General features: G+C 41.7%; 6 protein-coding genes across 12 annotated transcripts; 2 read left to right on the forward strand and 4 right to left on the reverse strand.

Annotated features, from left to right (window-relative positions):
- Positions 1–70: 70 nt before the first annotated feature.
- On the reverse strand, positions 71–3229 carry ankrd54 (ankyrin repeat domain 54). The gene is made up of 8 exons (XM_037256950.1): positions 2629–3229; positions 2337–2384; positions 2148–2246; positions 1913–1984; positions 1671–1718; positions 1463–1587; positions 1277–1384; positions 71–1199 (listed from the first exon to the last, which is right to left on the reverse strand). The coding sequence occupies exons 1-8, from the start codon at positions 2996–2998 to the stop codon at positions 1125–1127; spliced, it is 945 nt and encodes a 314-aa protein (XP_037112845.1). The 5' UTR covers positions 2999–3229; the 3' UTR covers positions 71–1124.
- Positions 3230–3505: 276 nt separating this feature from the next.
- foxred2 (FAD-dependent oxidoreductase domain containing 2) lies at positions 3506–7213 on the reverse strand. Its single transcript, XM_037257002.1, has 10 exons — positions 7076–7213; positions 6426–6640; positions 6051–6356; positions 5721–5972; positions 5245–5541; positions 5008–5174; positions 4747–4912; positions 4438–4664; positions 4200–4370; positions 3506–4130 (listed from the first exon to the last, which is right to left on the reverse strand). The coding sequence occupies exons 2-10, from the start codon at positions 6635–6637 to the stop codon at positions 3907–3909; spliced, it is 2022 nt and encodes a 673-aa protein (XP_037112897.1). The 5' UTR covers positions 6638–6640; positions 7076–7213; the 3' UTR covers positions 3506–3906.
- A 575-nt stretch (positions 7214–7788) lies between these two features.
- On the forward strand, positions 7789–9423 carry hmox1a (heme oxygenase 1a). The gene is made up of 6 exons (XM_037256660.1): positions 7789–7895; positions 7983–8032; positions 8107–8218; positions 8399–8614; positions 8682–8954; positions 9042–9423. The coding sequence occupies exons 2-6, from the start codon at positions 7983–7985 to the stop codon at positions 9189–9191; spliced, it is 801 nt and encodes a 266-aa protein (XP_037112555.1). The 5' UTR covers positions 7789–7895; the 3' UTR covers positions 9192–9423.
- Positions 9424–9509: 86 nt separating this feature from the next.
- On the reverse strand, positions 9510–13412 carry mcm5 (minichromosome maintenance complex component 5). Its single transcript, XM_037256659.1, has 16 exons — positions 13128–13412; positions 12905–13031; positions 12698–12826; positions 12461–12633; positions 12237–12395; positions 11988–12157; positions 11740–11911; positions 11555–11666; positions 11285–11428; positions 11141–11206; positions 10882–11058; positions 10689–10801; positions 10478–10606; positions 10221–10363; positions 9998–10125; positions 9510–9801 (listed from the first exon to the last, which is right to left on the reverse strand). The coding sequence occupies exons 1-16, from the start codon at positions 13295–13297 to the stop codon at positions 9700–9702; spliced, it is 2214 nt and encodes a 737-aa protein (XP_037112554.1). The 5' UTR covers positions 13298–13412; the 3' UTR covers positions 9510–9699.
- Positions 13413–14879: 1467 nt separating this feature from the next.
- LOC119126009 (zinc finger protein sens-like) lies at positions 14880–16559 on the forward strand. Of its 2 annotated transcripts, XM_037257000.1 has the most exons (6): positions 14880–14970; positions 15348–15575; positions 15653–15813; positions 15911–16030; positions 16093–16258; positions 16333–16559. In XM_037257000.1, the coding sequence occupies exons 2-6, from the start codon at positions 15356–15358 to the stop codon at positions 16527–16529; spliced, it is 864 nt and encodes a 287-aa protein (XP_037112895.1). In that variant the 5' UTR covers positions 14880–14970; positions 15348–15355; the 3' UTR covers positions 16530–16559. The 2 variants fall into 2 exon arrangements, with proteins under 2 accessions (XP_037112895.1, XP_037112896.1); XM_037257001.1 differs by lacking the exon at positions 14880–14970 and having other exon boundaries at positions 15346–15575.
- On the reverse strand, positions 15883–22354 carry engl (endoglin, like). 6 transcript variants are annotated; one of them, XR_005098566.1, is made up of 17 exons: positions 21957–22350; positions 21738–21842; positions 21490–21659; positions 21050–21193; positions 20723–20897; positions 20431–20602; positions 20214–20358; positions 19919–20111; positions 19651–19820; positions 19359–19514; positions 19039–19122; positions 18644–18874; positions 18006–18482; positions 17478–17608; positions 17112–17314; positions 16389–16472; positions 15883–16014 (listed from the first exon to the last, which is right to left on the reverse strand). XR_005098566.1 is itself a non-coding variant. In XM_037256997.1 (15 exons), exons 2-15 carry the CDS (start codon positions 21802–21804, stop codon positions 17293–17295), a joined length of 2337 nt encoding a protein of 778 aa, XP_037112892.1. In that variant the 5' UTR covers positions 21805–21842; positions 22127–22350; the 3' UTR covers positions 16828–17292. The 6 variants fall into 6 exon arrangements, 4 of the variants coding, with proteins under 4 accessions (XP_037112892.1, XP_037112891.1, XP_037112893.1 ...); XR_005098567.1 differs by lacking the exon at positions 16389–16472 and having other exon boundaries at positions 15930–16014; XM_037256997.1 differs by lacking the exons at positions 15883–16014; positions 16389–16472 and having other exon boundaries at positions 16828–17314; positions 22127–22350.
- Positions 22355–22522: the final 168 nt, after the last annotated feature.

Genomic DNA, 22522 nt, shown 5'->3' on the forward strand with positions numbered 1-22522 from the left:
CTCATGTCGTGAATAAATGGTACTTTTAGGTAGCGTACGTGGAGATAAATTGTTGAAATACAAAAGCCACTTATAATCACATAGGCAATTCATTTTATTTTTTTTTCAAACATATACATTTTGACAGTACTTCAACATCAGTTAAACATTAACATGCAATACAAGTGGGAAATACCTTGCTGATGAAGGAATCAAAAATACAAAAGTAAAACTGGTTGCTCATTTAGTTTAAGCATAGACCATAAGTAATAATAAAAATTAGGGAAACACAGGCACAGACGTTTGTGATCAATCTGGGGCATTGCTGTCCAGTCTGTTATGGTCGATGATGGCGTTCAAGGTCCAACAGGCAGAATTACTGAGTTGAATGTAAATAAATAAAATGCACTTGAAATTAGATGGAACTAAAAATCAAGGATTTGATGCGGAAAGTCCTCTCCCATCAAAACATTTCTGCAACTGTCAGCAACATCAAAAGAATTGTTACTTTTTGGCACAATAGAGGTAGCTTTGTTCACCACCGTCTTTAAATTAATGTGTCAAATTTCCTCATGTTTTTTCCCTAAAAAAAAAAAAATTATAGGAAGACCACACTGAAGATGCAAAAAAGAAACAATAAAGGAGGAATGTTTTGATCCATTAAGACAGATGGAGAAGCAATGTTGCAGGACAATGAACAGGCTTGCAGTCAATCAAATTGTTTCACAAAGACCAATAAATATATTCAGCACATGGACCGCTTTAAACATACAATATATATTTTGATAGGCAGTACACATTCCTTTCTTAAGTTCATTTGATACATCATTTTCTACCTTTGGCCCACCTAAATCAAATAATCCTTTGCAAGAAGCAAAATTACAATAATTGTAGGATCTCTGAATGACAATCATTACAGCGGTACTGAGCAGAAATATCAATCATTGTTCAAGAACGAGGAGCTGAGGCTTGCTTTAAAAAGAGAAGCAGAATCTAGTTTCTCAATAGACCCCTTCATGGCCTAAGTCCATTCTTACATAAACACTCTATTGAAATATGGTTAACGGGTGTTTTCAAGCCTCCAGCTAAGCCGCACCCCGTAAATAACATCACACTGTTTACAAACTTTGAAGGGGTTATATTCTCTACCTGGCTCCCAAATTCTGTTTCTGAAGGCTGAGTGAAGTAAAGCTGGCCAGTAAATCAGTCACCTCGTCCACCTAAAAAAAATGATGCATATGTATGACTTATCACTAAGTCAGTGAAATGAAATATTATCAGCGTATGCACATCTTACTTGCTCTTTGGTTCGTGTGTGTTGCAGCTGGGAGGAAATGTGCTCCAGTCTCTCTTTAGCTTCACTTTGCCCCATTAGGTTGAGATATTCCCTCAGCATTTGAATAATCTGAACGGAGAAAATAACTTGGCATCTTTATCATCATCACAGACGAAATGGAAAAAAACCCAAGACTGTGTTCTGTACCTGTATGACCTCTCCTCTCAGGGTCTCTAAACTGCGAGAATCCCCTTCCTGTAGAATATTAAGTTTGGAACGTGCGAGATGTAGAGGGGTCCGTCCTGCTCGGTCAAGGGCATCCACACGAGATCCTTAGCAGAAAATATTGTCATTGTAAATGATGTCTGCAATAAAAAAAAGTGAGTAATGTACATACACAGGACTACTGTCTCACCTCCTCTTAGCAATGTGGTGATGACAGGCACATGGTTTGTACAGGCCGCTGCAGAAAACAGGTTCAATTGAACATGTAGCAACAGAAAATTGGTTTGTATTCATCCTTTCTAGAATGTTTCTTCTCAATAGGTTCGCAGAGAAGCGTGGAACAACCTACTATGTCGCCAGTCAATCAGACAAACAACCATTCACAGTTGGCATTCACACCTATGGACAATTTATGGACTTATTCGCACTTACCCAGATGGAGTGGGGTGTTACCCAGACTGTCACGTTGGTTGGGATCAGCACCGTAGCTTAGCAGTAATTGCACTAAAGATGTAAACAAGGGACATTTCTTCATTGATTTGAAAATGTACAATTTTAGGATTTACAAATAGTGCTCTACCAGAGGCTCGGGTGCTTGAGGGTTCTGTACACAGTTTTAACATTAAATCAGCATGTGTCTTGTAATGCCGGTCGGTCTTCATCTTACCGATGCTTTCATTGCCATTGCAGGAAGAAAAATGTAAGGCTGTCCTCCCCTTGTCATCTGCTGCACATGGGTCTATGTCATCCTGCAGGAGCTTCCGAACTGGAATAGCACAGCTTTACTGATCAAACCAGCTTGTTCTGTACCTTCCCACATTTTTGATAAATGTATCACCATCAAGTTATTTCGTACCTGTGTCGATGTCATTGCTGTTTGCCGCGTCCCTCAGTCTTTTTACAGCTGTGATGAAAAGAAATTCAAAGTAGAAAGGATTTAATATTCAGCTTTTTAAGAGAACCTATCAATGGTCTCATATTGCAGTAAGATAAAGCACAAAGAATCCATTCAGCAGATTGACGTATACAATAATGTTTGACTTTTTTAGTAACATGACTGTGATCTCTAGGTAGTTAACATTGCATATATTTACTATTTGAGGGTATATAACTGTTTATTGAATTTTTGGGTGAAAGTGTTGCCTTACCATACACATCTTTACCGATCGGGTTCCTTGTAGCTCTGTGCAACCGACGGGTCCTGCTCCCGGTCATCTTCCCCACCTTGTTGCTCGTGGCACCAGGTCCATTCTCTGATCGTCCTGGTTCCCATAATAAGTGCAAATACCGTAGTTCTTTGTCGTCTCTATGTCCGAGTCGTCCCAACAACACCTTGCTTTCTCCTATCCCACTTAATCCAACATTGGTGGCCCCATCGTCCATCCTCTCCACAAAGCCCCGATGCTCTCCTTCCTTAACCGCCTTGGTTTCATGTTCGGGACCCGGTTCGACGATGTATTCCCCCTCAGAACTTGAAGGGTCATTATCTGCTGCAACGACTGAGCCCCACCCGTCCATACTTACTTCTTTTCATGACATGTGGAAGCCGTGCTTGCAATACACTTGTTTGCACATTACTCGCAGTAGAAACAAAATAAAAATGGTCGCCATTTATAGAGTGAATGTGGCCTCTACGCCGATGATGAGGGCCACATTAAGACACATTAAACTAACTCCTCATTAATGTGTTCCCTTGACCGGAAAAGTATTTCAATAGCAGATGTATTTCCGTCACAACACCAAAATGTCTCCTGTTTTGCGTTTACCGTTTCATACTCTAGTAGTAAAACGCACACCCATTGAACAGTCGCAACGCCACTTGAAGAATAACCAATCACGTTGCACGTTGTTCATCTCTTCTTGGCCAATGGGAACAGGCAAACAAGCAGCCAATCACATCACTAACAATCAGCGTGCCTCTGCGCAGAATGCGCATGCGTAAAGTTTACATAAAAATGTTGGTAGCGCCGCTGTTCGCAGGAAGAAGCGTGATTTTTTATTAATACACTTTTATCACACAACACATTTTATGATTCCTCACTATCAGAGTGTCCTACTGTTTTAATAAATTCATTGCACAGTTCTTCAATTCTTTTCAACGCTCAGAATTTCTGTACTAAGCATTTAAGAGGTCAGGCAATTCCACAATCACAGATTATGAGCCCTGAACCACACCAGTGTTAGACACAACAGGATTTCCAGTCAGATATATTGAACACATTTAACATTCATAAATGTCGCCCCGACAGTGTATTGGATAGGAAAAATACAATTTGGGGCTTTTGACAGCTTTGGTGGAAATGTGGGAGTCCCTCATCATATTTGCATAGGTCTACTGGACATAAAGCTCATGTGAGGTGTGACACACTGTTATGGAAAAATAACTATCAGTGGTGGCATTTGGATTTATATGGAGTGGGGGTTGGTCAAGTTTTAGTCCGGAAGACATGGGAGGCTCCAACCTGTGCTAGATAGTTAGGAAATGCAGCATCAGCCCCTGATCTGTCTGTATGCTGCTCACCAGGCGAATACCGAGTGAAGTGCAAATGCATCCGTTCATTTTTCCGGGAAACACCTTGATGCTTCGAGTATCCCTGGCGGCAAAACAGTGGAGGCATGCGGTGGGTGAGCGCTAAGCGGAAACACGATTCTGAAAGAAACACAACAGTCAGGGTTGAGCACAGGATTGAGGGTTAGGGTTGTACCCCACCAGGTTTACCTGCATAGAAGGCTCTGAGGTCAGTGTTGACACAGTGTTCCAGGAAACGTCTCAAAGGCTGGATGTGAGATATGGGGCCATCCCACTCAGTGAGGAAGTCTTCAACCATGTGATGAATCGCCTCCGGCCTTGGTAAAGGCCACCCATGGGGACGGTTCTTCATCTCTTCCTCTAGAATACAATAACTGGTATTACCAAAAAAGGGCCTGCACCCTGATAGCCACCAAATCATCCTCACCAGTGGGGAGTGTGTCATAGTAGTATAAAACTGGGTGTAGAAAGTTGGATTTCCAAGCTTTGCTCCAGTCAGTCACTGCCCTGCCTCCTCCCAGATAGTCAATCTTCTTTTTCCCATACTGCATCACTAGAATCACCAGTCCATGCTCGGACACCTCGTGTCCCGAGAGAGAAGAGAACTGAGTCAAGGCCTGCAGTGGGAATTCCTCCACATACTGGCAGAAGGATCTAAGGAGGGAGGGAAAACAAAAACATAGTATTGATTATTGCACCCTTGGAAGTCAAGTCAAAATATATAAATATAACTTACCCTCTCAGCAATATCACATCTCCTAGTATCTCAAACATCTGGTAGGGTCCAGAAGCCTCACCCACCCGCTTCAAAATGGCAGAAAGCAGCTGCGTTGTCAACAATTTTCTCGATGGCCATGGCGTTCTATGGTAACGTTGCTCAAGCAAATGATGCACAGCCCGCACTGAGACACAAAGAGAATTATGTCAAGCATGTTGCTCAGCGTACACAATGTTAGTGAAGCATGAGCGATGAGGCCTTCAAGCCTTAAATGTTCACCTGTATAGCGAAATCCATGAATGAACCCGCCGGCTGATTTGCGGTAGTCTCTGGAGTGAGCAGCAGTTCCCAGCACAAACAAACCTGGCGTGTCATGGCCTTCATACCAGGCCGTCACCCGTGGCAACCTCCCTTTTGCATTTTTACTGGTGAGTGGGCAGGCAGAGCTGTGGAAATGTTACACAACAGCGTCAAATCTGTTCTACAGTCCACATAAAAACAATAAATGACTTGTACCTATCAAATACGCTGAAATTGAATCGAAAGCCAAGGCATCGGATCACACGATCGTAAGGTTTCCTCAGGGAGAAATTGTCGATATGATACCCGAGCAGATCTTCGGCTGTCACATCAGATTGGTTCTTCTCCGATTGGTTTTGTATGTACTTATTTATCGTCACGTAAAGCTGTCCTTTCTTCTCCCTCCTGCCATCTTCCTTTTGTTGGGCAATCACAATTCGCTCCAGGCTAGCTTCGACCAACCCATCAAGAGACTTCAGCTGATATGTGTCGAGGAGTTCATTATTCACAGCCCTGAAAACACAAACAAAAGGTCAGGTCATGTTACAATAAGCAGATATAAACTGTATAGAGATTATCAGAGGTGGGTAGCACTGGCGGCGCTAGAGGGGGGGCCGCAGGGGCACTGGTCACCCTTTTATAACTCATCATGAATTTAAAGAATGCAAACAGAATTTGGTCTCTGATTTTACCTGAGATCTCCAACGTAATGTGTTTGCCAGGCCAGTCGAACAGGGCTGCGACTGACCATGTGAACCCGACTGGCGTGTCCTAAAATGCTCTGGGCTGTTTCAAAAGCAGAGTTCCCTTTGCCGAGAATCAGTACAGCCTGGTTCTTGTAGTCCTCCGAGTTTGTGGAAATCGATTCATAGCCCTCGACCAGGTCGGAACCAACAAAGTCCACCTCCTGAGGAACCCACAAACCGGTGGCAACCAGAAGGACGCTGAGATACAAAGAGCACAATGTGACCATGATTTCAGATATGAATTTTGATTTCAAGGTCAGTGAAAAGCAAAATCACCTGCATGTGTATTCCTTTGCGTGTTGATCAGCTAGGATGTAACTTCTTCTGGTGGATGACACCGATGCCTTGATCCTTCCAATATCCACGCCATACTGAACCTTCAGCCCGAGCTCCGTCTCAAACATGGACAAGTATCGTGGAAAGGCATCAGCCGGCGGGTAAAACTCCCGGCTTACTTGCCGGAACACGAGCTCCGGTTTATCGCTCAACAACGAGTTCCAATCATGGCGGAGATTAAATTCTCGATTCTGCCGTCCTGTGTGGATCTTATTGATGCTGATGAGCTTCCTGTGCCGAGGGTATCTTGACAGAAAAAACATTACGTGTGAATGTGATATACGTTTCAACACAACAAACTGCATCTCCACCTACTTGTGAAAGAAGCTACCAGGTCCGGAGTTTCTCTCCAAGATGATGTAGTCTCTTTTGGCTTTGGAGAGGAAATATCCCATCTGCAGTCCAGCAGGCCCAGCACCGAGTATGCAATATTCATAATGGCGAGTACCATTGAGCTGATCACCTCCAAAGCATTTGGTCACGCCGATTAGGATAAAAAGAATCAAACATAGAAGGCTAGAATCCATCACCTGTAGAACCAAAAGTGTCAATGACACTCATTAGATCAATTCTTCAATCTACCCTACAAATGTCCTCTTTTTTGTTACAACACAAAGATGAGTCTGGCAGCATCAGGCTGTCAACAACCGCAAGATGATCATCTCCAATATATTTATCCACAGCATGCATGGGCTTGCGGGCATGCATTATTGAACTATCCAGGAATCCTGAGCATTTCAGCACTAAGTCAGTATGCTGTTATTATTCCATAGAGCCAGGTCGCTGAGAAAATTTATACTGAAGCGGTACAAAATGGGGTAAATGGTGCATGAGAAACGAGGCAAGAATTCCTGGCTCTCGTTGAACTCTGCAGCCGCTGTTATGTCGTCACTCTGTGGATACGGCTACTGCCATCTCCCGTTGAACCGAGTGGTCAATCAATAAAGACAGCGAATATTAATTACCTTCTAGGACAGTCGATCTCTTGAACGCGACATCGGTGGTGAGGAGAGAATCAAAGCTGATGATTTTTTCATGTATTTAGTTTTCAACCGCTGGTGGGAGAATGCGTTCGCTCCTGAAAATCGCCAAGCACCGCCCACTTTGTCCACTAGTGGGCGTCTACCCTCCCAACAAGGCGTGGCTATAAAATAATTAATATATATATAAAATAAAAACATGAATAAAAACGTCAAGCCGAATTGTACTATTTTAGTATTTATCAAATTATTTAAATATTTATTTATTTCAATACTATTTGATTTAACTCGTATCATTTGTCTATTTCGATTATTATTCCCGTTTTACTATTTAATTATTTCACTATTTCATTTTGTCGCTCTTCATGGGGTTCCATCTCCATCATAAAATAGTTTCATCCGTGATTTATTCCACCTATACTGGGCGGGCATTGGGTGTGATCTATAATAATCAAAGTGAAATCATTTGCAAAATTTGAGACATTTAAAGAATTGAGGTGTTTCATTGTTTATGTATTTTCAATTTTCAACTTATATATTTATCTTTGTCCATTCAGAAAAGAGTCCCTTTGTATGGTTGCAACCAAATCAAAAGTGAGAATTTCTACTGTGTCATGTTTTGCCATCTGCAAAGTCATGTTATGTTGCAAGCCAGTCATGTGAGTCAGCAGTAACACTTCCCATCTGTCTCAGCACTTAGCCAGAGTATAAATACCACACACTGGATCCGTGAGTCCACAGTGAGCCACGGGAAGCAACAAGCCAGTATTCTTTCCAACTCCTACTAAGCAGCAAAGACAATAAGGTAAGACACTGCATATTTATTCATCAAATCTCAGTTGGTTCATATTCTTTCAATTATATTGCATTAAATACAAACTTGTCTGTGTAGATGGAGACCAAGAAAAGTGCAAGAAAAGTTGACACCGGGGTAGTAGGCAGGTATGACAGTTCATAAAAGAAATTATTATCAGTGTGCTGAATGCATTTTAAATCATTGTAATGCTTGTCAACAGTGATTTATCAGAGCAGATTAAAGAAGCCACAAAGGAAAACCATGTGAGAGCGGAAAATACGGAGCTGATGTTGAGTTACCAGAGGGGTCAAGTCAAGCTGCCACAGTACAAGGTAAGTTTATATTAATTTTGTAATTTTATCATTTAAGCCAAGACAGTTATGACTGAACACATTTGTTTAGCAATCTATATATTTTACATTACAAAAAAAATTCTCATAGCACACACCAAACAAAAATGTCTTGAAAGTGGATACAAAATAATCATAAATATTAAATTATGCCTTTGTCAGCTCCTGCTGTGCTCCCTCCACGAGATCTACAAGGTCCTCGAAGAGGAACTCGATAAGAACTGTTCCCATCCAGCGGTTGCACCGATATACTTCCCCCAGGAACTTGCTCGCCTGGAATACCTGGAGAATGACCTGGAATACTTTTTGGGTCCTGATTGGCGTGGAAAAGTGATTGTTCCCGCTGCCACCCACAGATACACTCAAAGGCTTCGAGAGGTGAAAAAGAATTGCCAGTCGGTTTTGCTATGAGGTCAATTCACTAAAACCAAGTTCTCATCTGCAGATTGGTAAAAAGAATCCAGAGCTGCTGGTTGCCCACGCCTACACTCGATATCTTGGCGATTTGTCAGGAGGTCAAGTCCTGGGAAAAATTACCCAGAAATCCCTCAAGCTGTCAGGAAATGAGGGTCTTTCGTTTTTCTTCTTCCCTGGCGTGAGCAGTCCCAATCGCTTCAAGCAGTTGTACAGAAGTCGCATGAACGCCATCGAGTTAACCGAGGACGAGAGGGAAGCTGTGTTGAAGGAAGCGGTCCAGGCTTTTGAGTTCAACACCGAGGTAACTATTTTATAATTGGTCAGTCGTAAACTTTTAGAGGAACTAGATGATGCGGGACATATGTTGACATTTTTGCTGTTCCTTCAGGTTTTTGATGACTTGCAGAAGCTTCTGTGTGTCGCAACAGAACAATCCAAGTCCAGCTCTGGCCATTTTCCATTTCCTCAACTCAAGCATATCACCGTGGGATTGTGTGTTACTCTGGCTACCGTTGGAATGGGAATGTACGCCTTGTAGCATCAGCTAGCATTTTAAGCACCTATAGCACTTTACTAATCTCTTTGAAGCTAATGAAACAAATCCAAACTGGAACCAACTGGCTTTTAAAAAAAAAAAAGTCAGCACTTATATTTGATTGAACAACATACTGTATATTCTTACTTTTGTTACATTTACTAAATTTGTCATTGATTACAGAATTTTGTGTATTTGTAGAAACAAAGGAAATAAACTTGTTGGCAGTGCAAGAACAAAACATTTGTTTAGTATTTTCTTCTATTAGACTCATTATGATCCCTCAAAGGGAATATTCAACTTTGCAAAAAAAACCTCAAATTTGCCATTAGAATTTTTTATTTAGGATTTTCAAAATAGTAATTAATTACAGGGAATGCATTTTTTGTACTACAAAAACACCCGTGGCAGCGCAACAGCAACAATCTTGCCTCAAAAGTTGATACATGACTTCAAGAGCTCAGATGATCATGTGAGGACTTCAAACTACTTACATATGCCAATGAATTGTCTATTTGACTCTGTAGAGCACTTTCCTCTGCATACGGTGCTGAAGCTCACCCCTCCTCAACATCAGGTGAAGGACTTTGTAGATGGCGTGGTCGGGATATTTCTGCATGGTGGATCACAATGACGACAATAATAATAAATAATAATTGCTTATCACGTATTTTAAAAAATGCTAAATTATAGCTTAGAGACAATTGAAAGCACAGCAAAAATAAAAAAAGAGTCACTCAAGCAGATGCTATTTTTTTTTTTTTATGGGTGTGTTCAAGTGTAGTCGTACTTTCCACGTTCAGACTGACCTGTTTGGTGAAATCTTGGATGATACTGTGCTCAGATACTTGGGAGCCAATTGCAAAGCGCCTCTTTAACTGCTTTTCAATGCGGGAAATCATTTCCTGGTCCTCTTGAGTAGTAAAACCTTCCACACCTGTATATTAAAACAAAACGACAAAAAATGAAAACAAATATTTTTGATGAAGTGATCATGTATTTATGATATAACAACTCCAACTTAAAACACACCCGAGAGGCTGCCGGAGAGTGCGGCATCCAGTGTGGAAACTTGAAAGAGACGCAGCGCTTCATCTACTTCTTCTTCTCCAGCGACAGGCTGCAACTTCATTTTGGCCAATGACTCCGCAATACGCACCACAGCCTCCAGTTGTCTGGAATAGAGCACAGACAAAAATGAGGTCACCAAAATGCAGTGAAGAAAATTATTTATGATTATATTTGCATATTAAACACAAATACCCATGTTGAGGAAAAATAATAAATACCTGACAGTGATTGGGATGGAGGCTCTCTTATCGGTTTCCCTCTCGTGCTCTCTTGCGCCGCTCCTCATCAGCACGTATCTGTTTTTCAGCTTCTCGGCCGCAGCAGCAGAGAGACGAGGGCCACATTTACTGCAAGACAATTTTCAAACCAGGGTATTGATATTTGAGCAGATAGAATACAGTAAGGAGATATCAAAAGAAGAAGACTCACGTTCTGGCAAAGGCAATGTACTTCTTGAAGGTGGCCAGCGTAATTTCACCCTCGACTGCCTCAGTTTGCGTCTGGGCACTCAGATGAACGTTCATAACGTGACGAGCTAGTGTCTGCAAGATGTAAAGAGGGCAGAAATGATACTCGGAAACTTTAAGGACATGACAAAAGGAAAACACACAAGGCACATTACCATGTCTCTCTGGTGGTCATGCAAGTCTTTGATGATGAAGATCATGTCGAAACGAGACAAGATGGTGGGCATGAAGTCAATGTTCTCCTCCCCCTTGGTGTCATCCCAGCGGCCAAACACAGAATTGGCAGCAGCCAGCACAGAGCAGCGAGAATTCAAAGTGGTAGTGATGCCAGCCTGGGAAAAGTGGATCATTTTTGTAAATTAAGTTAAAAAAATAAATAAAAATCACAGCATTTTCCCTCATCTAATCAATCACCTTGGCGATGGAGATGGTCTGTTGCTCCATGGCCTCATGGATGGCAACTCTGTCATCTTCTCGCATCTGCAAAAAAAGACAAATCGGTTAAAAATTGTACATGGAGACATTGCAAGTTCTCCCAAATAAAACCCCCAATCTTACCTTGTCAAACTCATCAATACAGACAACGCCGCCATCGGCCAGAACCATGGCGCCACCCTCCATGATGAACCCACGTGTGGCCGGGTCCCTCAAAACAGAAGCAGTAAGACCAGCAGCACTGCTGCCCTTTCCTGAAGTGTAAACCTGCACAAAACAAGTGTTGTAATTAATAAAGTATAGTATTCATGACCACAAGGTGGCGCCAAAACCCTCAAAAAAACAAGCCATTCATTTTGAATTACACAAGACTAACAGGTTAAAGAAAATTACCCCAATGGGCGCACATCTCTCCACAAACTTGAGTAACTGAGACTTGGCTGTACCAGGATCTCCAAGCATGAGCAGGTTGATGTCTCCTCTGCGAGTGAGACCATCAGGCAGTCTAGAAAAACAATGTGCACATGTATAGGGTGAGTGACAAAACCAAGAATTCATTTTGCTTGTTCTCATTTCACCTCTTCCTTGAACCACCAAACAACAGACAGGTGATGGCTTTTTTGAGATCTTCGCTGCCGTAGATTGAGGGAGCAACGGAGCGAGCCAGGGAAGTGTAAACATCAGGAGAAGCGGCCAGCGAGCGCAACTCCTCCTCTTCCTGTGGAGACACTGATCCAGTAGCACCACGACCTGCCGGGGACAAGAACTTAAACTTGACCATTTTGGCGTGGCCTATACAAATGAATCAACAGATTGATTTATTTACCTGCGCCTTCCGTGTCAACTTGGATGCCGACCACTCTCAGGTAGGATGCACGAATTCCCACTCCAGCACTCTTCTCTTTTCCTTTGGCCTTCACAGCAGCTGTCTTCTTGATAGAGTAGATACCCATGATGGTTACTCGGTTCCCTGGGACCACACGGTCACACAGGTACCTGGCAAAAAAGACGTACTATGAGTTTGCAGCCATCATTTGACATCTAACGGTGTGATATTAAGATTTAATTTACTGACCTGTCAGAGTAGAGCTGAAGGTGCCGAGGCATTTCTCCATGCGGGACAGCATCTGGAGATTCCTGCAGTCGGAGGGTTTGAAAGTCGACACAAACGCAGCGATCCGGGATGATAAAATAAGGGTCCACGGGGCACTTCAGTTTTGCTGTGTTACTTGTGCTACGGAAAGAGAAATTGTCCAATTAGTTTATAAATTATAAATATATTTTCCAAGTCATGCTTACTTGCTGCACTTGCGAGGAAGCGCGTAGCCCTGTAGGCCCGGAGGCAAAGGGATGTTGTTGATGATATGACGACAGCTGCGACACTGCAGACACACTTTGGTGGCCTTGGCCTTCACAGGGGTGGCTGAGATGATGATGCCATGTACTTTCACAAGATGAGACACCAGCTCAGACTGCAAAGGAATGAATTGACAAATTGAAATGATCAATGTTGAGAAATATGATTTGAGATTTTACCTTAAGGCTTCGGATAGAAGCGTGATGTGCGTCACTCTTCAGCATGACTTGAATGTCCTGCACAGTTTCTTCTCCGGTTGGACGTGGACGCGTCACCTCATCGGCTACCTCCTTGGCAGCCTCCTCCAACTGTTCATTACAGTCATGTTTTAACAGGATGAACAATTTCCCCAATAAATGAATGTACCTGAGGTTTAAATGCATTACCAGAGGCAGATTGTCTGAAGGCAGCTTGTACAGACAATCGGAAAGATCCTCGTCAAAGCTGGCGAGGTCCTCCATTTCCACCTCAATGCAGTACTCTCCCAGGGTGTAGTGTCTCTTCAACTCATCTCTAAAATGCAGAAGAATAATCCAGAATTCTTGGATTACACTTTTACAGCATTATTTGAAGTACTACTTTATTTTTTCCCGCTGGAATAGCACCTACCTGTATTTATATGTGAAGCCAGTTCGGTCGGTTCCTACTCTAAATTGTCGGAGAAATTCACGGAACCGTTTCTTGATCTGAATTCGCTTCTGTCCACCCTCATCTGGGCCTTGTTCGCCCCCTCCGAAGCTGGCACTATAGTAAATTCCAGGGTCGTCAAATCCAGACATTTTGCAAGCAAAATAGATTATTATTCAAATTTAAAATCCCGCAGCCGTCGACTTCTGCAAACAATGGGGCTGACCACTGCTTTCGCGGCAAAACTGAACTTCCTCCTCCCTATTTTCCCGCCAGTCTGCCGCGCGGTGGAGGTTTTGCCGGCCTCTCATTGGCTGACAAGAAATTTGACCCGATTTTATTGGCCAGTTTGTCGACATAGGACGTGACATCATGTAGGGGTGGTGCTCGCGGTAGCTCTGGTGGCGCGAAAAAGACAAGCATTTATAAAGGGACGTGCGGGCGTTTTGTTTTTAGTGAACAATAAGATGATTGGTGACATAACGTTAAGGGATGTACACATCCAGTACACACAGTATGTAATTCTGCTTTACCATCAGCTTTTGTTGAAGTTCCTTCCACTGCTGTATGACAGCGCCTCGTAGCGGTGAAATTACAGATTGCAGTTCTGTCATTAGTGGCCGAAGTATTCACACTATACTTCAAAAAGTAAAATATAAGTGTGGAAAAAAGGCTCTGGCAAAAGTATTGATTCAACTGATTCAACTATCCAGATTTTAAAATGTACACTAATGCAAAAGTATTTCCTTTAATAAATAATAATAATGAGAGAAAAAAAACACGTATTGGGAACATCTTGTTTTCCTAATTCTACTTGCTGTGATTGATGGAACCATGAATTCTGCTCTTTAAAAATTTGGGTTCTGCAACGATTAAAAAAAAGAAACATCAGCAAATAAAACATTTTATGTCTTTGAAAAAAAGTATGCTGTGGAGTGGTGTTGCTGAATTAAATCAATTCTTCAAGGAAGAGAGGGCAAAAATATTTTTTAAAAAAACGCGTCTTAATTTTTTTTGTGTGTTAAAAAATGTAAGATGATGTCATCTGCAACAGCAAGAGAAGATATATCAGCAAAATTCAGTTTTTGTTTCCTGTTTAGTGGAAGGCACAGGCAGAGTGTGTGACTCACAAGCTGGTACACCCTGTCGTTCCCATGCCTCTAAATATACTATATGTTGTTTGCACATCCTGTTTTATTTTGTTTAGCTTTCAATTTAATAAAGAATGTCATACTAAAAATATTGTCAAACAAATATCAAGAATTCTGCCATGCATGGGCAAAATGAAACGAAATTTGAAAATTTGTGAGAAGAACAGTGTGTTAGTGTTAAAAAGAGAAACAAGTTGTTGGCTGTGGGAAAATGGCATCACACATTTTTGACACCAGGCCCACAACTGAAACCACATCGGACCATCAGTATTTTCGTGGTTTTATTTATTTAGCTGTCATTTTTTTGGGCAGGCGCATCAATAGCATTTTTATTTTGAAATTCTTACACACTAGTTTGGTAGTTAAGTAGATGTGATACTTCTTTGACAGCCATTATGTGCTTCTACGTTGCAAATTTAAATAAGAAAAAAAATTCTGTTAACGTGTTACGAATGTGAGGGATTTAAAATGCCAATATGTTGTGATTTCTGTCTTAAATACAGATTGTGTGTATATTTCCCCATGTCCGTTTCGACTGATTAAAGCTGATTAAATATAGTTTGCATTCAAAGTTTGGTGTGTCATCAGCAGATGTGTGTTGGGAGGAGAAAAGAGGACTTACAGTAACTGACAATGCTAGAATTGCACTTGGTATTTGGCTGCGCATTTCAGAGGTAAGGACAAGCGCTTCAAGACAAATGACTTTTTTTTTTCTATCATACCCTAATATGTTTTTTAACCTAATATTATTTTGGAATATTATCAAATATTTTGATCCTAAACATGATGTTATCGCATATATATAAAAAACACTCTTTTATTATCAACGTGCTGTTTTGCTAGCTGTCCAAATTAGGCGCCTTTGGTAAACATTAAAATAGTTATCGAGAAAGTTCAGCAGCAGTTTTGCAGCTACAATGTGGCAACAGCACACAAGAATCTGATTTGCAGGTGGTGAGCTAGTTTGAAACCTCAAGATTGGCATCTCAAACGAACACGCACTTGCAGGTGTTTAGCGAAAACTGTATGAAGTCTTGTCTGACTTTCTCAGGTTCTGTCATGCCGCGATCGTTTCTTGTGAGAACTAAAAAGACTCACCCCGCCGGTCCATCCAAGGGCTCCGTTAGACAGAAGGATGAATCTGATCAAGGTGGAAAGGACACTGGGGATAACGTGCCGGCCGTTTTGGCAAAGGAGATTTTATCTGAGGTTCGTTCTCCGTGTGAGACAGCATCTCGGCTGAGTCAATGCTGTCTTGCATGGAATCCCTCTGCATCTGGTAATTACATTCGATTCATTCATTCATTTTGTAAACACAGTTGCAATCAAAGAAAAACTGACTGATTCTTCTTCCAGCAACCTCCACAGCGACAGAACTGGACTCTGCTTGGTCAGCGGAAAGACACCAAACATCTGACAGAGAGCGACAACTGGAGAGGCTGGTCTTCATGTTGCTCCACCGCACATCACATGCAGACCTCAGCTGGTCATTCAGCCAGTGTCCTCTGTGTGAAAAGGTATTTTATAGAATCGTTGCATGTTGATATTTGTGTCCCACCTAAGCTTGAATAATAATAATTGGTGACCTTTTGACCCTATGTCCTTTCCCCTCAGTCCCAAGTAGATCTGCAGGCTCATGGCAGTAGCAGCTTTCATGTCCCTTTGATGAGTTCCCCATCCACTGAAATGTCCTCAATGACTTTCACAGCAATTGAGAGCTACGGAAGAGCAAAGGTAATAAACTGAAAATGCGTTACATGCACAGTTTTGCTTGAAATGTTTAGTTCTTAAAACAGGCACGGAGCTTTGGCTGCAAGGTGTGTGGAAAAATGTTCAAGCGCTCATCCACACTGTCCACACATCTGCTCATCCACTCGGACACCAGGCCTTACCCGTGCCAGTACTGTGGCAAAAGGTTCCACCAGAAGTCAGACATGAAGAAACACACGTTCATACATACAGGTAAGGTGCGGATTATAGTCGATTAGTGTGTAATATCCGGTTGAGTGTGACCTGCCCTTTTTATTTGCACTCAGGTGAGAAACCACACGTGTGCAAGGTGTGCGGTCGAGGATTCAGTCAAAGCTCCAACCTCATCACTCACACTCGGAAACACGACGGCCACCGAGCGTTCAGCTGCCCCCGCTGTCACCGCAGCTTCCAAAGCAGGGTCGACCTGCAGCGCCACCAAGAAACCCTGTGTGGCAATGGTAGTAGATACGCTCACAACTGATGATGTCAAATACGTGACAATGAGTGAGATTAAAAGAGGGAGAAATTAAAAAGATTTCTCGAATAAAAGTGATGCATTTGTTTTTTTCATTTGAGTTTTGTTTTTCATTAAAGCTTTATGTACTTAGTAAATTTGATGGTATAAATAAACCAATCAATATATCAATAATAATAATAATTTTAGATAAAATAATATAATTATAAAATATAATTATAAAATGAATAATTTAACATCAGGTTGCTCAACATTTTTTTTAAATACAGCATTTCATGTTGATAATGAGCATAAGAAAACACAATTTGGTGAAAGGGGAAACTGTTTTATTTAATATATTAGTTATGCACCACATCAACAAAAGACTGCAACAAGCAATATTAACATATTCTCCACTATAAACACAGATATTAACAACTGGTGGAGTAGGCCACTTCAAATTCTAATTTATTTTCTGAAGATTTAAAGACATAATTCTGCATGTTTACACCTCTTTCAGTTTTAAATAGCCAGCGGCTGTAAAAAAAAAACTAATCTGGATTTACACAATGCCGTAATGAACAGGAGGGATTGTAGTCATGGGTCTACCTTGCAACAATGATTGTCGGGGCACACACAAAAGTAGTTTGTCTAAACTCCATCCCTTCAGACTGTTGGAGGAAAGAGACAAAAACGGTCTCGTGTGAACATTTTGCAGGTGCTCAACGGTAGTGACACATTTTCTGTAACCGTTGATGTCGAAGTTCTGACGCAATCTGGAGGCTCCCATTTAGTCATTTACCCAGTTGCATCTAAAAAAAAAAACAATTACAGTTTACAGCTACTCATCTAACAGAGAAGGTGCTGTGAGGTGTCTGCTCTGTTAAGTAAACATCTTTTTTAAACGGGTGTGAAGCTTACAAAACATCTACAAATACTTCAATGATAAAAAAAGACAAAGTATCAAATACTCACTCACGTCTTTGTTGCGGTGAGGCACTCAGTCTTTTGGTTCGCAGGACTGTGGTGAGCTTCAGTTCTTTATGTGCCAGTGCGTTAACAGGATGGGTGACCACCATGGACCGGGAAAGGTTTCTAATCTCACACTGCAGTTTACGGGAAGAATTTCTTATTCATTGTGAAGTTTTAGACCAACAGTAAAATGGAATTACAGACAGCAATTTTTTTTTTTTTTTCAATTGGTGTTTCACTAATTTCTAAAAAAAAAAAACTACTGAGCATAACTGACATATGACTATTTATTTTTCTCAAGAATTTTGCCTAGCAACAAATGGACCATAAAATATTTTTTTAAATTTATTTTTCTCAAGAATTCTGCCTAGCAACAAATGGATCATATAATTATGTGACAAGAGCTAACTATCAACGTGACTCTTCTAAATTATGGTGTGGCTAGTAGATGTTTCAATTGTAATATTTTATTTTGTAATATTTATTTTATTTTTTACATGAGGAACTATTATGTAATATCTGGTTCTGTACCTGTTGTCCAAGTGTCCTGGATACGAGTGGAGGGATACGTTTTCCATCCGGACATTTTTTCGTGACTCTTTTTTTTGTGGGTTGCCTTGTTGTCATCTTGTCCGAGACGCAAAGGTGAAGGCTGCAGTGGAGAAACTGCATGGAGACGTTGTAAAGCGGCCGTAGGACAAAACTAAATCGTAATGGCCTTATAACTGTTTTCTTTGCTCTGGGCTTGGAGTGAAAGGAGACAGTTTGATCTTCATCATTGAGCTCCTTGGATCCTTTTTGAGCTTCAAGTCTGTCTTCCAACTCTTCTTCCTGCTCATCATCATCTTCTGTCTCCTCAACTTTTGCATGCTGGAAGGTAAGTGAGGGGTCTGCGGGACAGTTGTTGCTTATGACAGTCCAGAACGGAGAACTTTTGGGGTCTGAGAAAGGAGAAACAACACATGACTTCACCTCAGCAACGTCTATGAAGGGCCCCTTGGCAGAAATCTGCAGTAGAAAAAAAATAAAGTGACGAAGACACATCATCAAAGTTTGGAAAAAAAAAAGAAATGGAAAAAGTCAGAAAGTGTCATTTTTTTTCATAATTAAACAAAGTGAGACCTCAGTATTTATGAATGCGAAAGACAAACATGAAAATAAATAAGCACCTCAACATAAACGCGCTGGTCAGGAGCGATGACGCAAGGTCCGATGCGTCGCTGCTTGTAGCTCTCGGTGATAAAAAGCTTCAGACGAAGCAAAGGCCCAGATTTGAGTTTAGGTGTGTCAAAATGGAACTGTCCAGGATCAGGCAAGGCACCCCAAGCTGCTTTGGAAGTATTGACATCATCACCATGACCTAGTTGAGGCATGCTGGCCACATTGTCCAAACAGCTGAACTAGGAAAAGAGATGACAAAGATTGAGAGAGACACAGACAGAGAGAGACAAAAGTTATTGATACTCACTCCCACAACTGCATAAGAGTCAACTTATTAACTCAAACTACTTATTATTAAGACTTTTTTTTTTTAATTATCTTGCATTAGACTGCAAAGTCTTACATGTATTCCAAGTGAATTTCTGGATACCCAATCAGTCTCATTATGTGACAACACGGTATGAGGCTGGTCTTTCCATAAAAGCACCTAAGCAAAACATGAGAGGAGACAAATAAACTGCAATGAAGTGCCATCACAACAGACTGAGCCCAACAAAAAATTATGGGGGCTATAAAAAGTCTACACACCTCAGTTCAAATATCATTTGATTTATTTAGGGGTGAAAATAATCAAGATGAATCATTTAATTTTTTTCCCCCACTTTTAATTTGACTTCATCAGTGTGCACACGTTCCTATAAGTGTGGCTGTGTTAAGCCTTACCATGTTTTTGTACTGCACCCCTTCACTATTTCCCAGGAGCTGTCCCTCTGTTCCACAGGAAATGACTGGGAACACTAACAGGAAATGACTCCCATTGGACTGAGCCTGGCATGTTGGATCCCGCAACGTTACAGCAGAAACCGGCATTGACAAACTCTGAAAGAAATCGATGTAGTTTTGTTCCATAGTTTAGTCTACAAGCCAATAAATGAAACAATCCATTGCTGGTGTCTAGAAGTGATTCAGGAAGGAAGCTGGCGGGCTCCAGTTTGAGAAGCCTTGGGTTAAAGACCTGTAGGTTGTGTTGGTCCACTGCCACACTGAGGCGTCCATCTTCACACCGCACTGTGAAACTGTCTGGGCCTCCTTCTGCTCTACCTCCAGCATTGAGCCACTCTGTCATTCCGCTCTCCACTGCCCACGTAGGCCTCTTGGCAATGGTCTTTATTGGTAGAACCACATCTAAAAGAGAAAAAAAAATGGCTTGCACAAGCTACAATGCCACATCGAGCACACCAGATAACATAAATGGAGTCGCACCAACACACATGGGTTCTGACCTGGCTTAGTCCCGGCCAGCTGGATCACAAAGCGATTACCCAGGTTGGCCTCAGTGTATGAAGTCACATTGTTGTATCCGCTCTCATTGGCCCACACAAGCAGGTCCGGTATGGTGGACAGGTCGGGGATGAGTGAGGTAGTCAGGGCGAGGTCCGGTTCAGGAGGGAAGGGAGGGGAAACACTGTTAGAGGACTGCAGAAAAAAAATAGTCAGGTCTTGGATAAGCACTAATAATATTCAAATGTGGACAAAATTTCATGCTGGAATAAAAACAAATAGAAAATGAAACCTTACATGAATAAGAATATGACCTTGAACGTCATGAGCAACAATGGCCCAGTTGACTGGCACCGAACTGCTCAGAATCAGCACCACCGTTTGCCGGGAAGAATTCTCCGGCGGCGGTACTAGCGAGACAATCACCTCCACCTGCAGTGAGCTGGAGCAGACATCTTGAATTTTTTTCAAAATGTAACACCTTGATCGTTGGCATCCGATGTACAAAACTCACCCACAGAGTCCCGAACCTGCTGAATGGAGTTTGATGACATGAACCTCGGGGTTGTTTGGACTTGCTGCTGAATGGCCGCAGCCTTGTACTTCCTGCGGTTGCAGGTCAGAGGTCAAGTAGTTGTTAGAGAGGAACATGGACTTAAGCTGGCACACAGGAGGTTGACTCAGATCTGCAACGCAAAGATTTTTTTTTGAAGACAACAACTCATACCTCAAAAAAAGCAAATTGGGTCAACGCTATCTTAAGGCGATTTAAAATGAAATTGACTGTTGATTCTGCAATGGCTCACCCTCTCCAAGTCGGACATAGACTCGGTTCCCATGGGGAACGTGTGTCAGAGAGGACAAGTTGCCGTGGTGTTTCAGAGCCCAGCGGTACAGCGCACGTGGGCGGTAAGGGAGCCAATTTAGCCGCCGCACGAGCAAACGTAGCGTCTGGGACTGAACACTGGAGTTTGAGGACACCTAAAAAGATGGAAAGCAAAAAGATCCAATCATGTGAATCTGGTTGTCAATGCTTCCTTTCCAAAAAAGGTCTGTATAAAGTAAAAACATGTTTGGAAACAAAACAGCTTGACTTTTTTTTTTTTTTTTTTTTTTAACTAGACTTCACTGACCTTGACTAGTACAGGGAGGTCAGGGGGCAGTCTCTCAGCTTCTAACCTCCAGCTGATTGGTTGCTGGGAGCTGAGTAATAAGTGAACTTTTCTCATCGTTGATTTGTTCAAACTCAGAGACAAGGGCTTCAATAACACTGTAACCTGCAAAATCAAAACATTATTGTTTTGGCAATAATTTAAAGCAAATATAGTCATAAAGTAGTGCACAGACTTGTATTTAGGTCAGACTTAACTCTCTCACTACTATGGATATTTATATCCATTATATAATTAATAAATATATGATATTCATACATTTTTTAACAAATTATTAAATAATTATTTTGCAATCAAAAGCCATTTCTCTGTCTTGTTTCTGTTGTTTGAGGTGTTAAAAAAGCATAAAAAAAAAGTAAAACACTGCGTCAAACATGCAACTACTGATGAGTACTACTTACCATATTATCAGGGCTGCTGGTTACTCTCCCCACCGCAATAACATGCGTCTCCTTGTCCCCACTTTCCCTGGCAGCACAGCCCGGGCCAGCCTCAAACTTCTCCAGCAGAGCCTCAACAGGGTGAAGCGCTCCCACTTGAGCCACAGAACATTCTCTCTCTTTACCAGAAGCTGTCACGACATGTCCATTTAAAAAAATGCGTGCAGATAAAGAAAAGAAAAAAAAAAGTCTTTTGAGAGTCGGCATACCTGTCTGTTTCCTCCAGAGCAGTAGTGCGCAGAAAACAGTCCATGCTACTCCTGACAACGAAGGCATCCTGACAGATTTAAAATAATCGACCTGTCTGCAACATCCTATTGAAGAGCAACATGAATACACAAGAAATGCTCTGCAATTCTCAAGCTACTTAATTTATGTCTATTTAAAACACACTAGAAAAAAGGAGATAACCCAAAAGCTGAACTCACATGGGCCAGAGTTCCTCCAGCTGCTGCTTCAGTTGTATTTTGCAAAGACTGAGTCCAAAGTTTGCTACATCCTGAGTTCCCCACCCACCTCACTCACTCACTCACTTCCTAAACACACAACCACGCACTCACACACACCCTCCAAATCCTGCACCAAGGAGAACACTCACCTACAGGCCGCTTCAATGCATCTTTGCAGCTGAGGTGCTACTTGTGGGAAATATCTGTGAGGGGAATATGACGAGACACACAGTGGGATCAACAGTCGAGCAAGGGGGCGGGGACACAAACCTTAAGAAACATTTGTAGCATTTTTGTTGAATTATTTCTCAATCCAGTTGCATTGGGGGTCAAGCGTGGCGGTGATTCAGAAGATGAAGCTGCCGTGACGGAAGTTTGTTGGCGTAACTACCACCTTCAGGAATACATTTTGGTATAGTTGAAGGACATCAAAACACCATTCTGGAGAACCTATTATCACATTATATAAAACATATTGTCTTTGTTTTGACATCATTGTTGGCCAAACACTAACGCAGATATTTCTATGTGAAAGTAGATCAATA

The sequence above is a fragment of the Syngnathus acus genome, chromosome 8 (assembly GCF_901709675.1).
Source record: "Syngnathus acus chromosome 8, fSynAcu1.2, whole genome shotgun sequence".
NCBI lineage: Eukaryota > Metazoa > Chordata > Actinopteri > Syngnathiformes > Syngnathidae > Syngnathus > Syngnathus acus.

Excerpts from the sequence above, each read along its gene's own strand:
- ankrd54 (XM_037256950.1), bottom strand. The coding sequence starts at position 2,998 with ATGGACGGGTGGGGCTCAGTCGTTGCAGCAGATAATGACCCTTCAAGT. Across the intron at positions 2,247-2,336 it reads CAGCAATGACATCGACACAG|TTCGGAAGCTCCTGCAGGAT; the intron begins GTACGAAATAAC and ends GTGCTATTCCAG. Across the intron at positions 1,200-1,276 it reads ACACACGAACCAAAGAGCAA|GTGGACGAGGTGACTGATTT; the intron begins GTAAGATGTGCA and ends CATTTTTTTTAG.
- foxred2 (XM_037257002.1), bottom strand. The coding sequence starts at position 6,637 with ATGGATTCTAGCCTTCTATGTTTGATTCTTTTTATCCTAATCGGCGTG. Across the intron at positions 4,913-5,007 it reads TCATGGATTTCGCTATACAG|TGCGGGCTGTGCATCATTTG; the intron begins GTGAACATTTAA and ends TTTGTGTCTCAG. Across the intron at positions 4,131-4,199 it reads CCTCAGAGCCTTCTATGCAG|AATCGTGTTTCCGCTTAGCG; the intron begins GTAAACCTGGTG and ends TGTTTCTTTCAG.
- hmox1a (XM_037256660.1), top strand. The coding sequence starts at position 7,983 with ATGGAGACCAAGAAAAGTGCAAGAAAAGTTGACACCGGGGTAGTAGGC. Across the intron at positions 8,033-8,106 it reads GACACCGGGGTAGTAGGCAG|TGATTTATCAGAGCAGATTA; the intron begins GTATGACAGTTC and ends GCTTGTCAACAG. Across the intron at positions 8,615-8,681 it reads ACACTCAAAGGCTTCGAGAG|ATTGGTAAAAAGAATCCAGA; the intron begins GTGAAAAAGAAT and ends TCTCATCTGCAG.
- mcm5 (XM_037256659.1), bottom strand. The coding sequence starts at position 13,297 with ATGTCTGGATTTGACGACCCTGGAATTTACTATAGTGCCAGCTTCGGA. Across the intron at positions 12,396-12,460 it reads CTTCCTCGCAAGTGCAGCAA|CACAAGTAACACAGCAAAAC; the intron begins GTAAGCATGACT and ends CTCTTTCCGTAG. Across the intron at positions 11,667-11,739 it reads TTTGGTGGTTCAAGGAAGAG|ACTGCCTGATGGTCTCACTC; the intron begins GTGAAATGAGAA and ends TTGTTTTTCTAG.
- LOC119126009 (XM_037257000.1), top strand. The coding sequence starts at position 15,356 with ATGCCGCGATCGTTTCTTGTGAGAACTAAAAAGACTCACCCCGCCGGT. Across the intron at positions 15,814-15,910 it reads AGTGTCCTCTGTGTGAAAAG|TCCCAAGTAGATCTGCAGGC; the intron begins GTATTTTATAGA and ends CTTTCCCCTCAG. Across the intron at positions 16,259-16,332 it reads ACACACGTTCATACATACAG|GTGAGAAACCACACGTGTGC; the intron begins GTAAGGTGCGGA and ends ATTTGCACTCAG.
- engl (XM_037256997.1), bottom strand. The coding sequence starts at position 21,804 with ATGCCTTCGTTGTCAGGAGTAGCATGGACTGTTTTCTGCGCACTACTG. Across the intron at positions 19,821-19,918 it reads GCTGGCCGGGACTAAGCCAG|ATGTGGTTCTACCAATAAAG; the intron begins GTCAGAACCCAT and ends TTTCTCTTTTAG. Across the intron at positions 18,875-19,038 it reads GAAATTCACTTGGAATACAT|TTCAGCTGTTTGGACAATGT; the intron begins GTAAGACTTTGC and ends CTCTTTTCCTAG.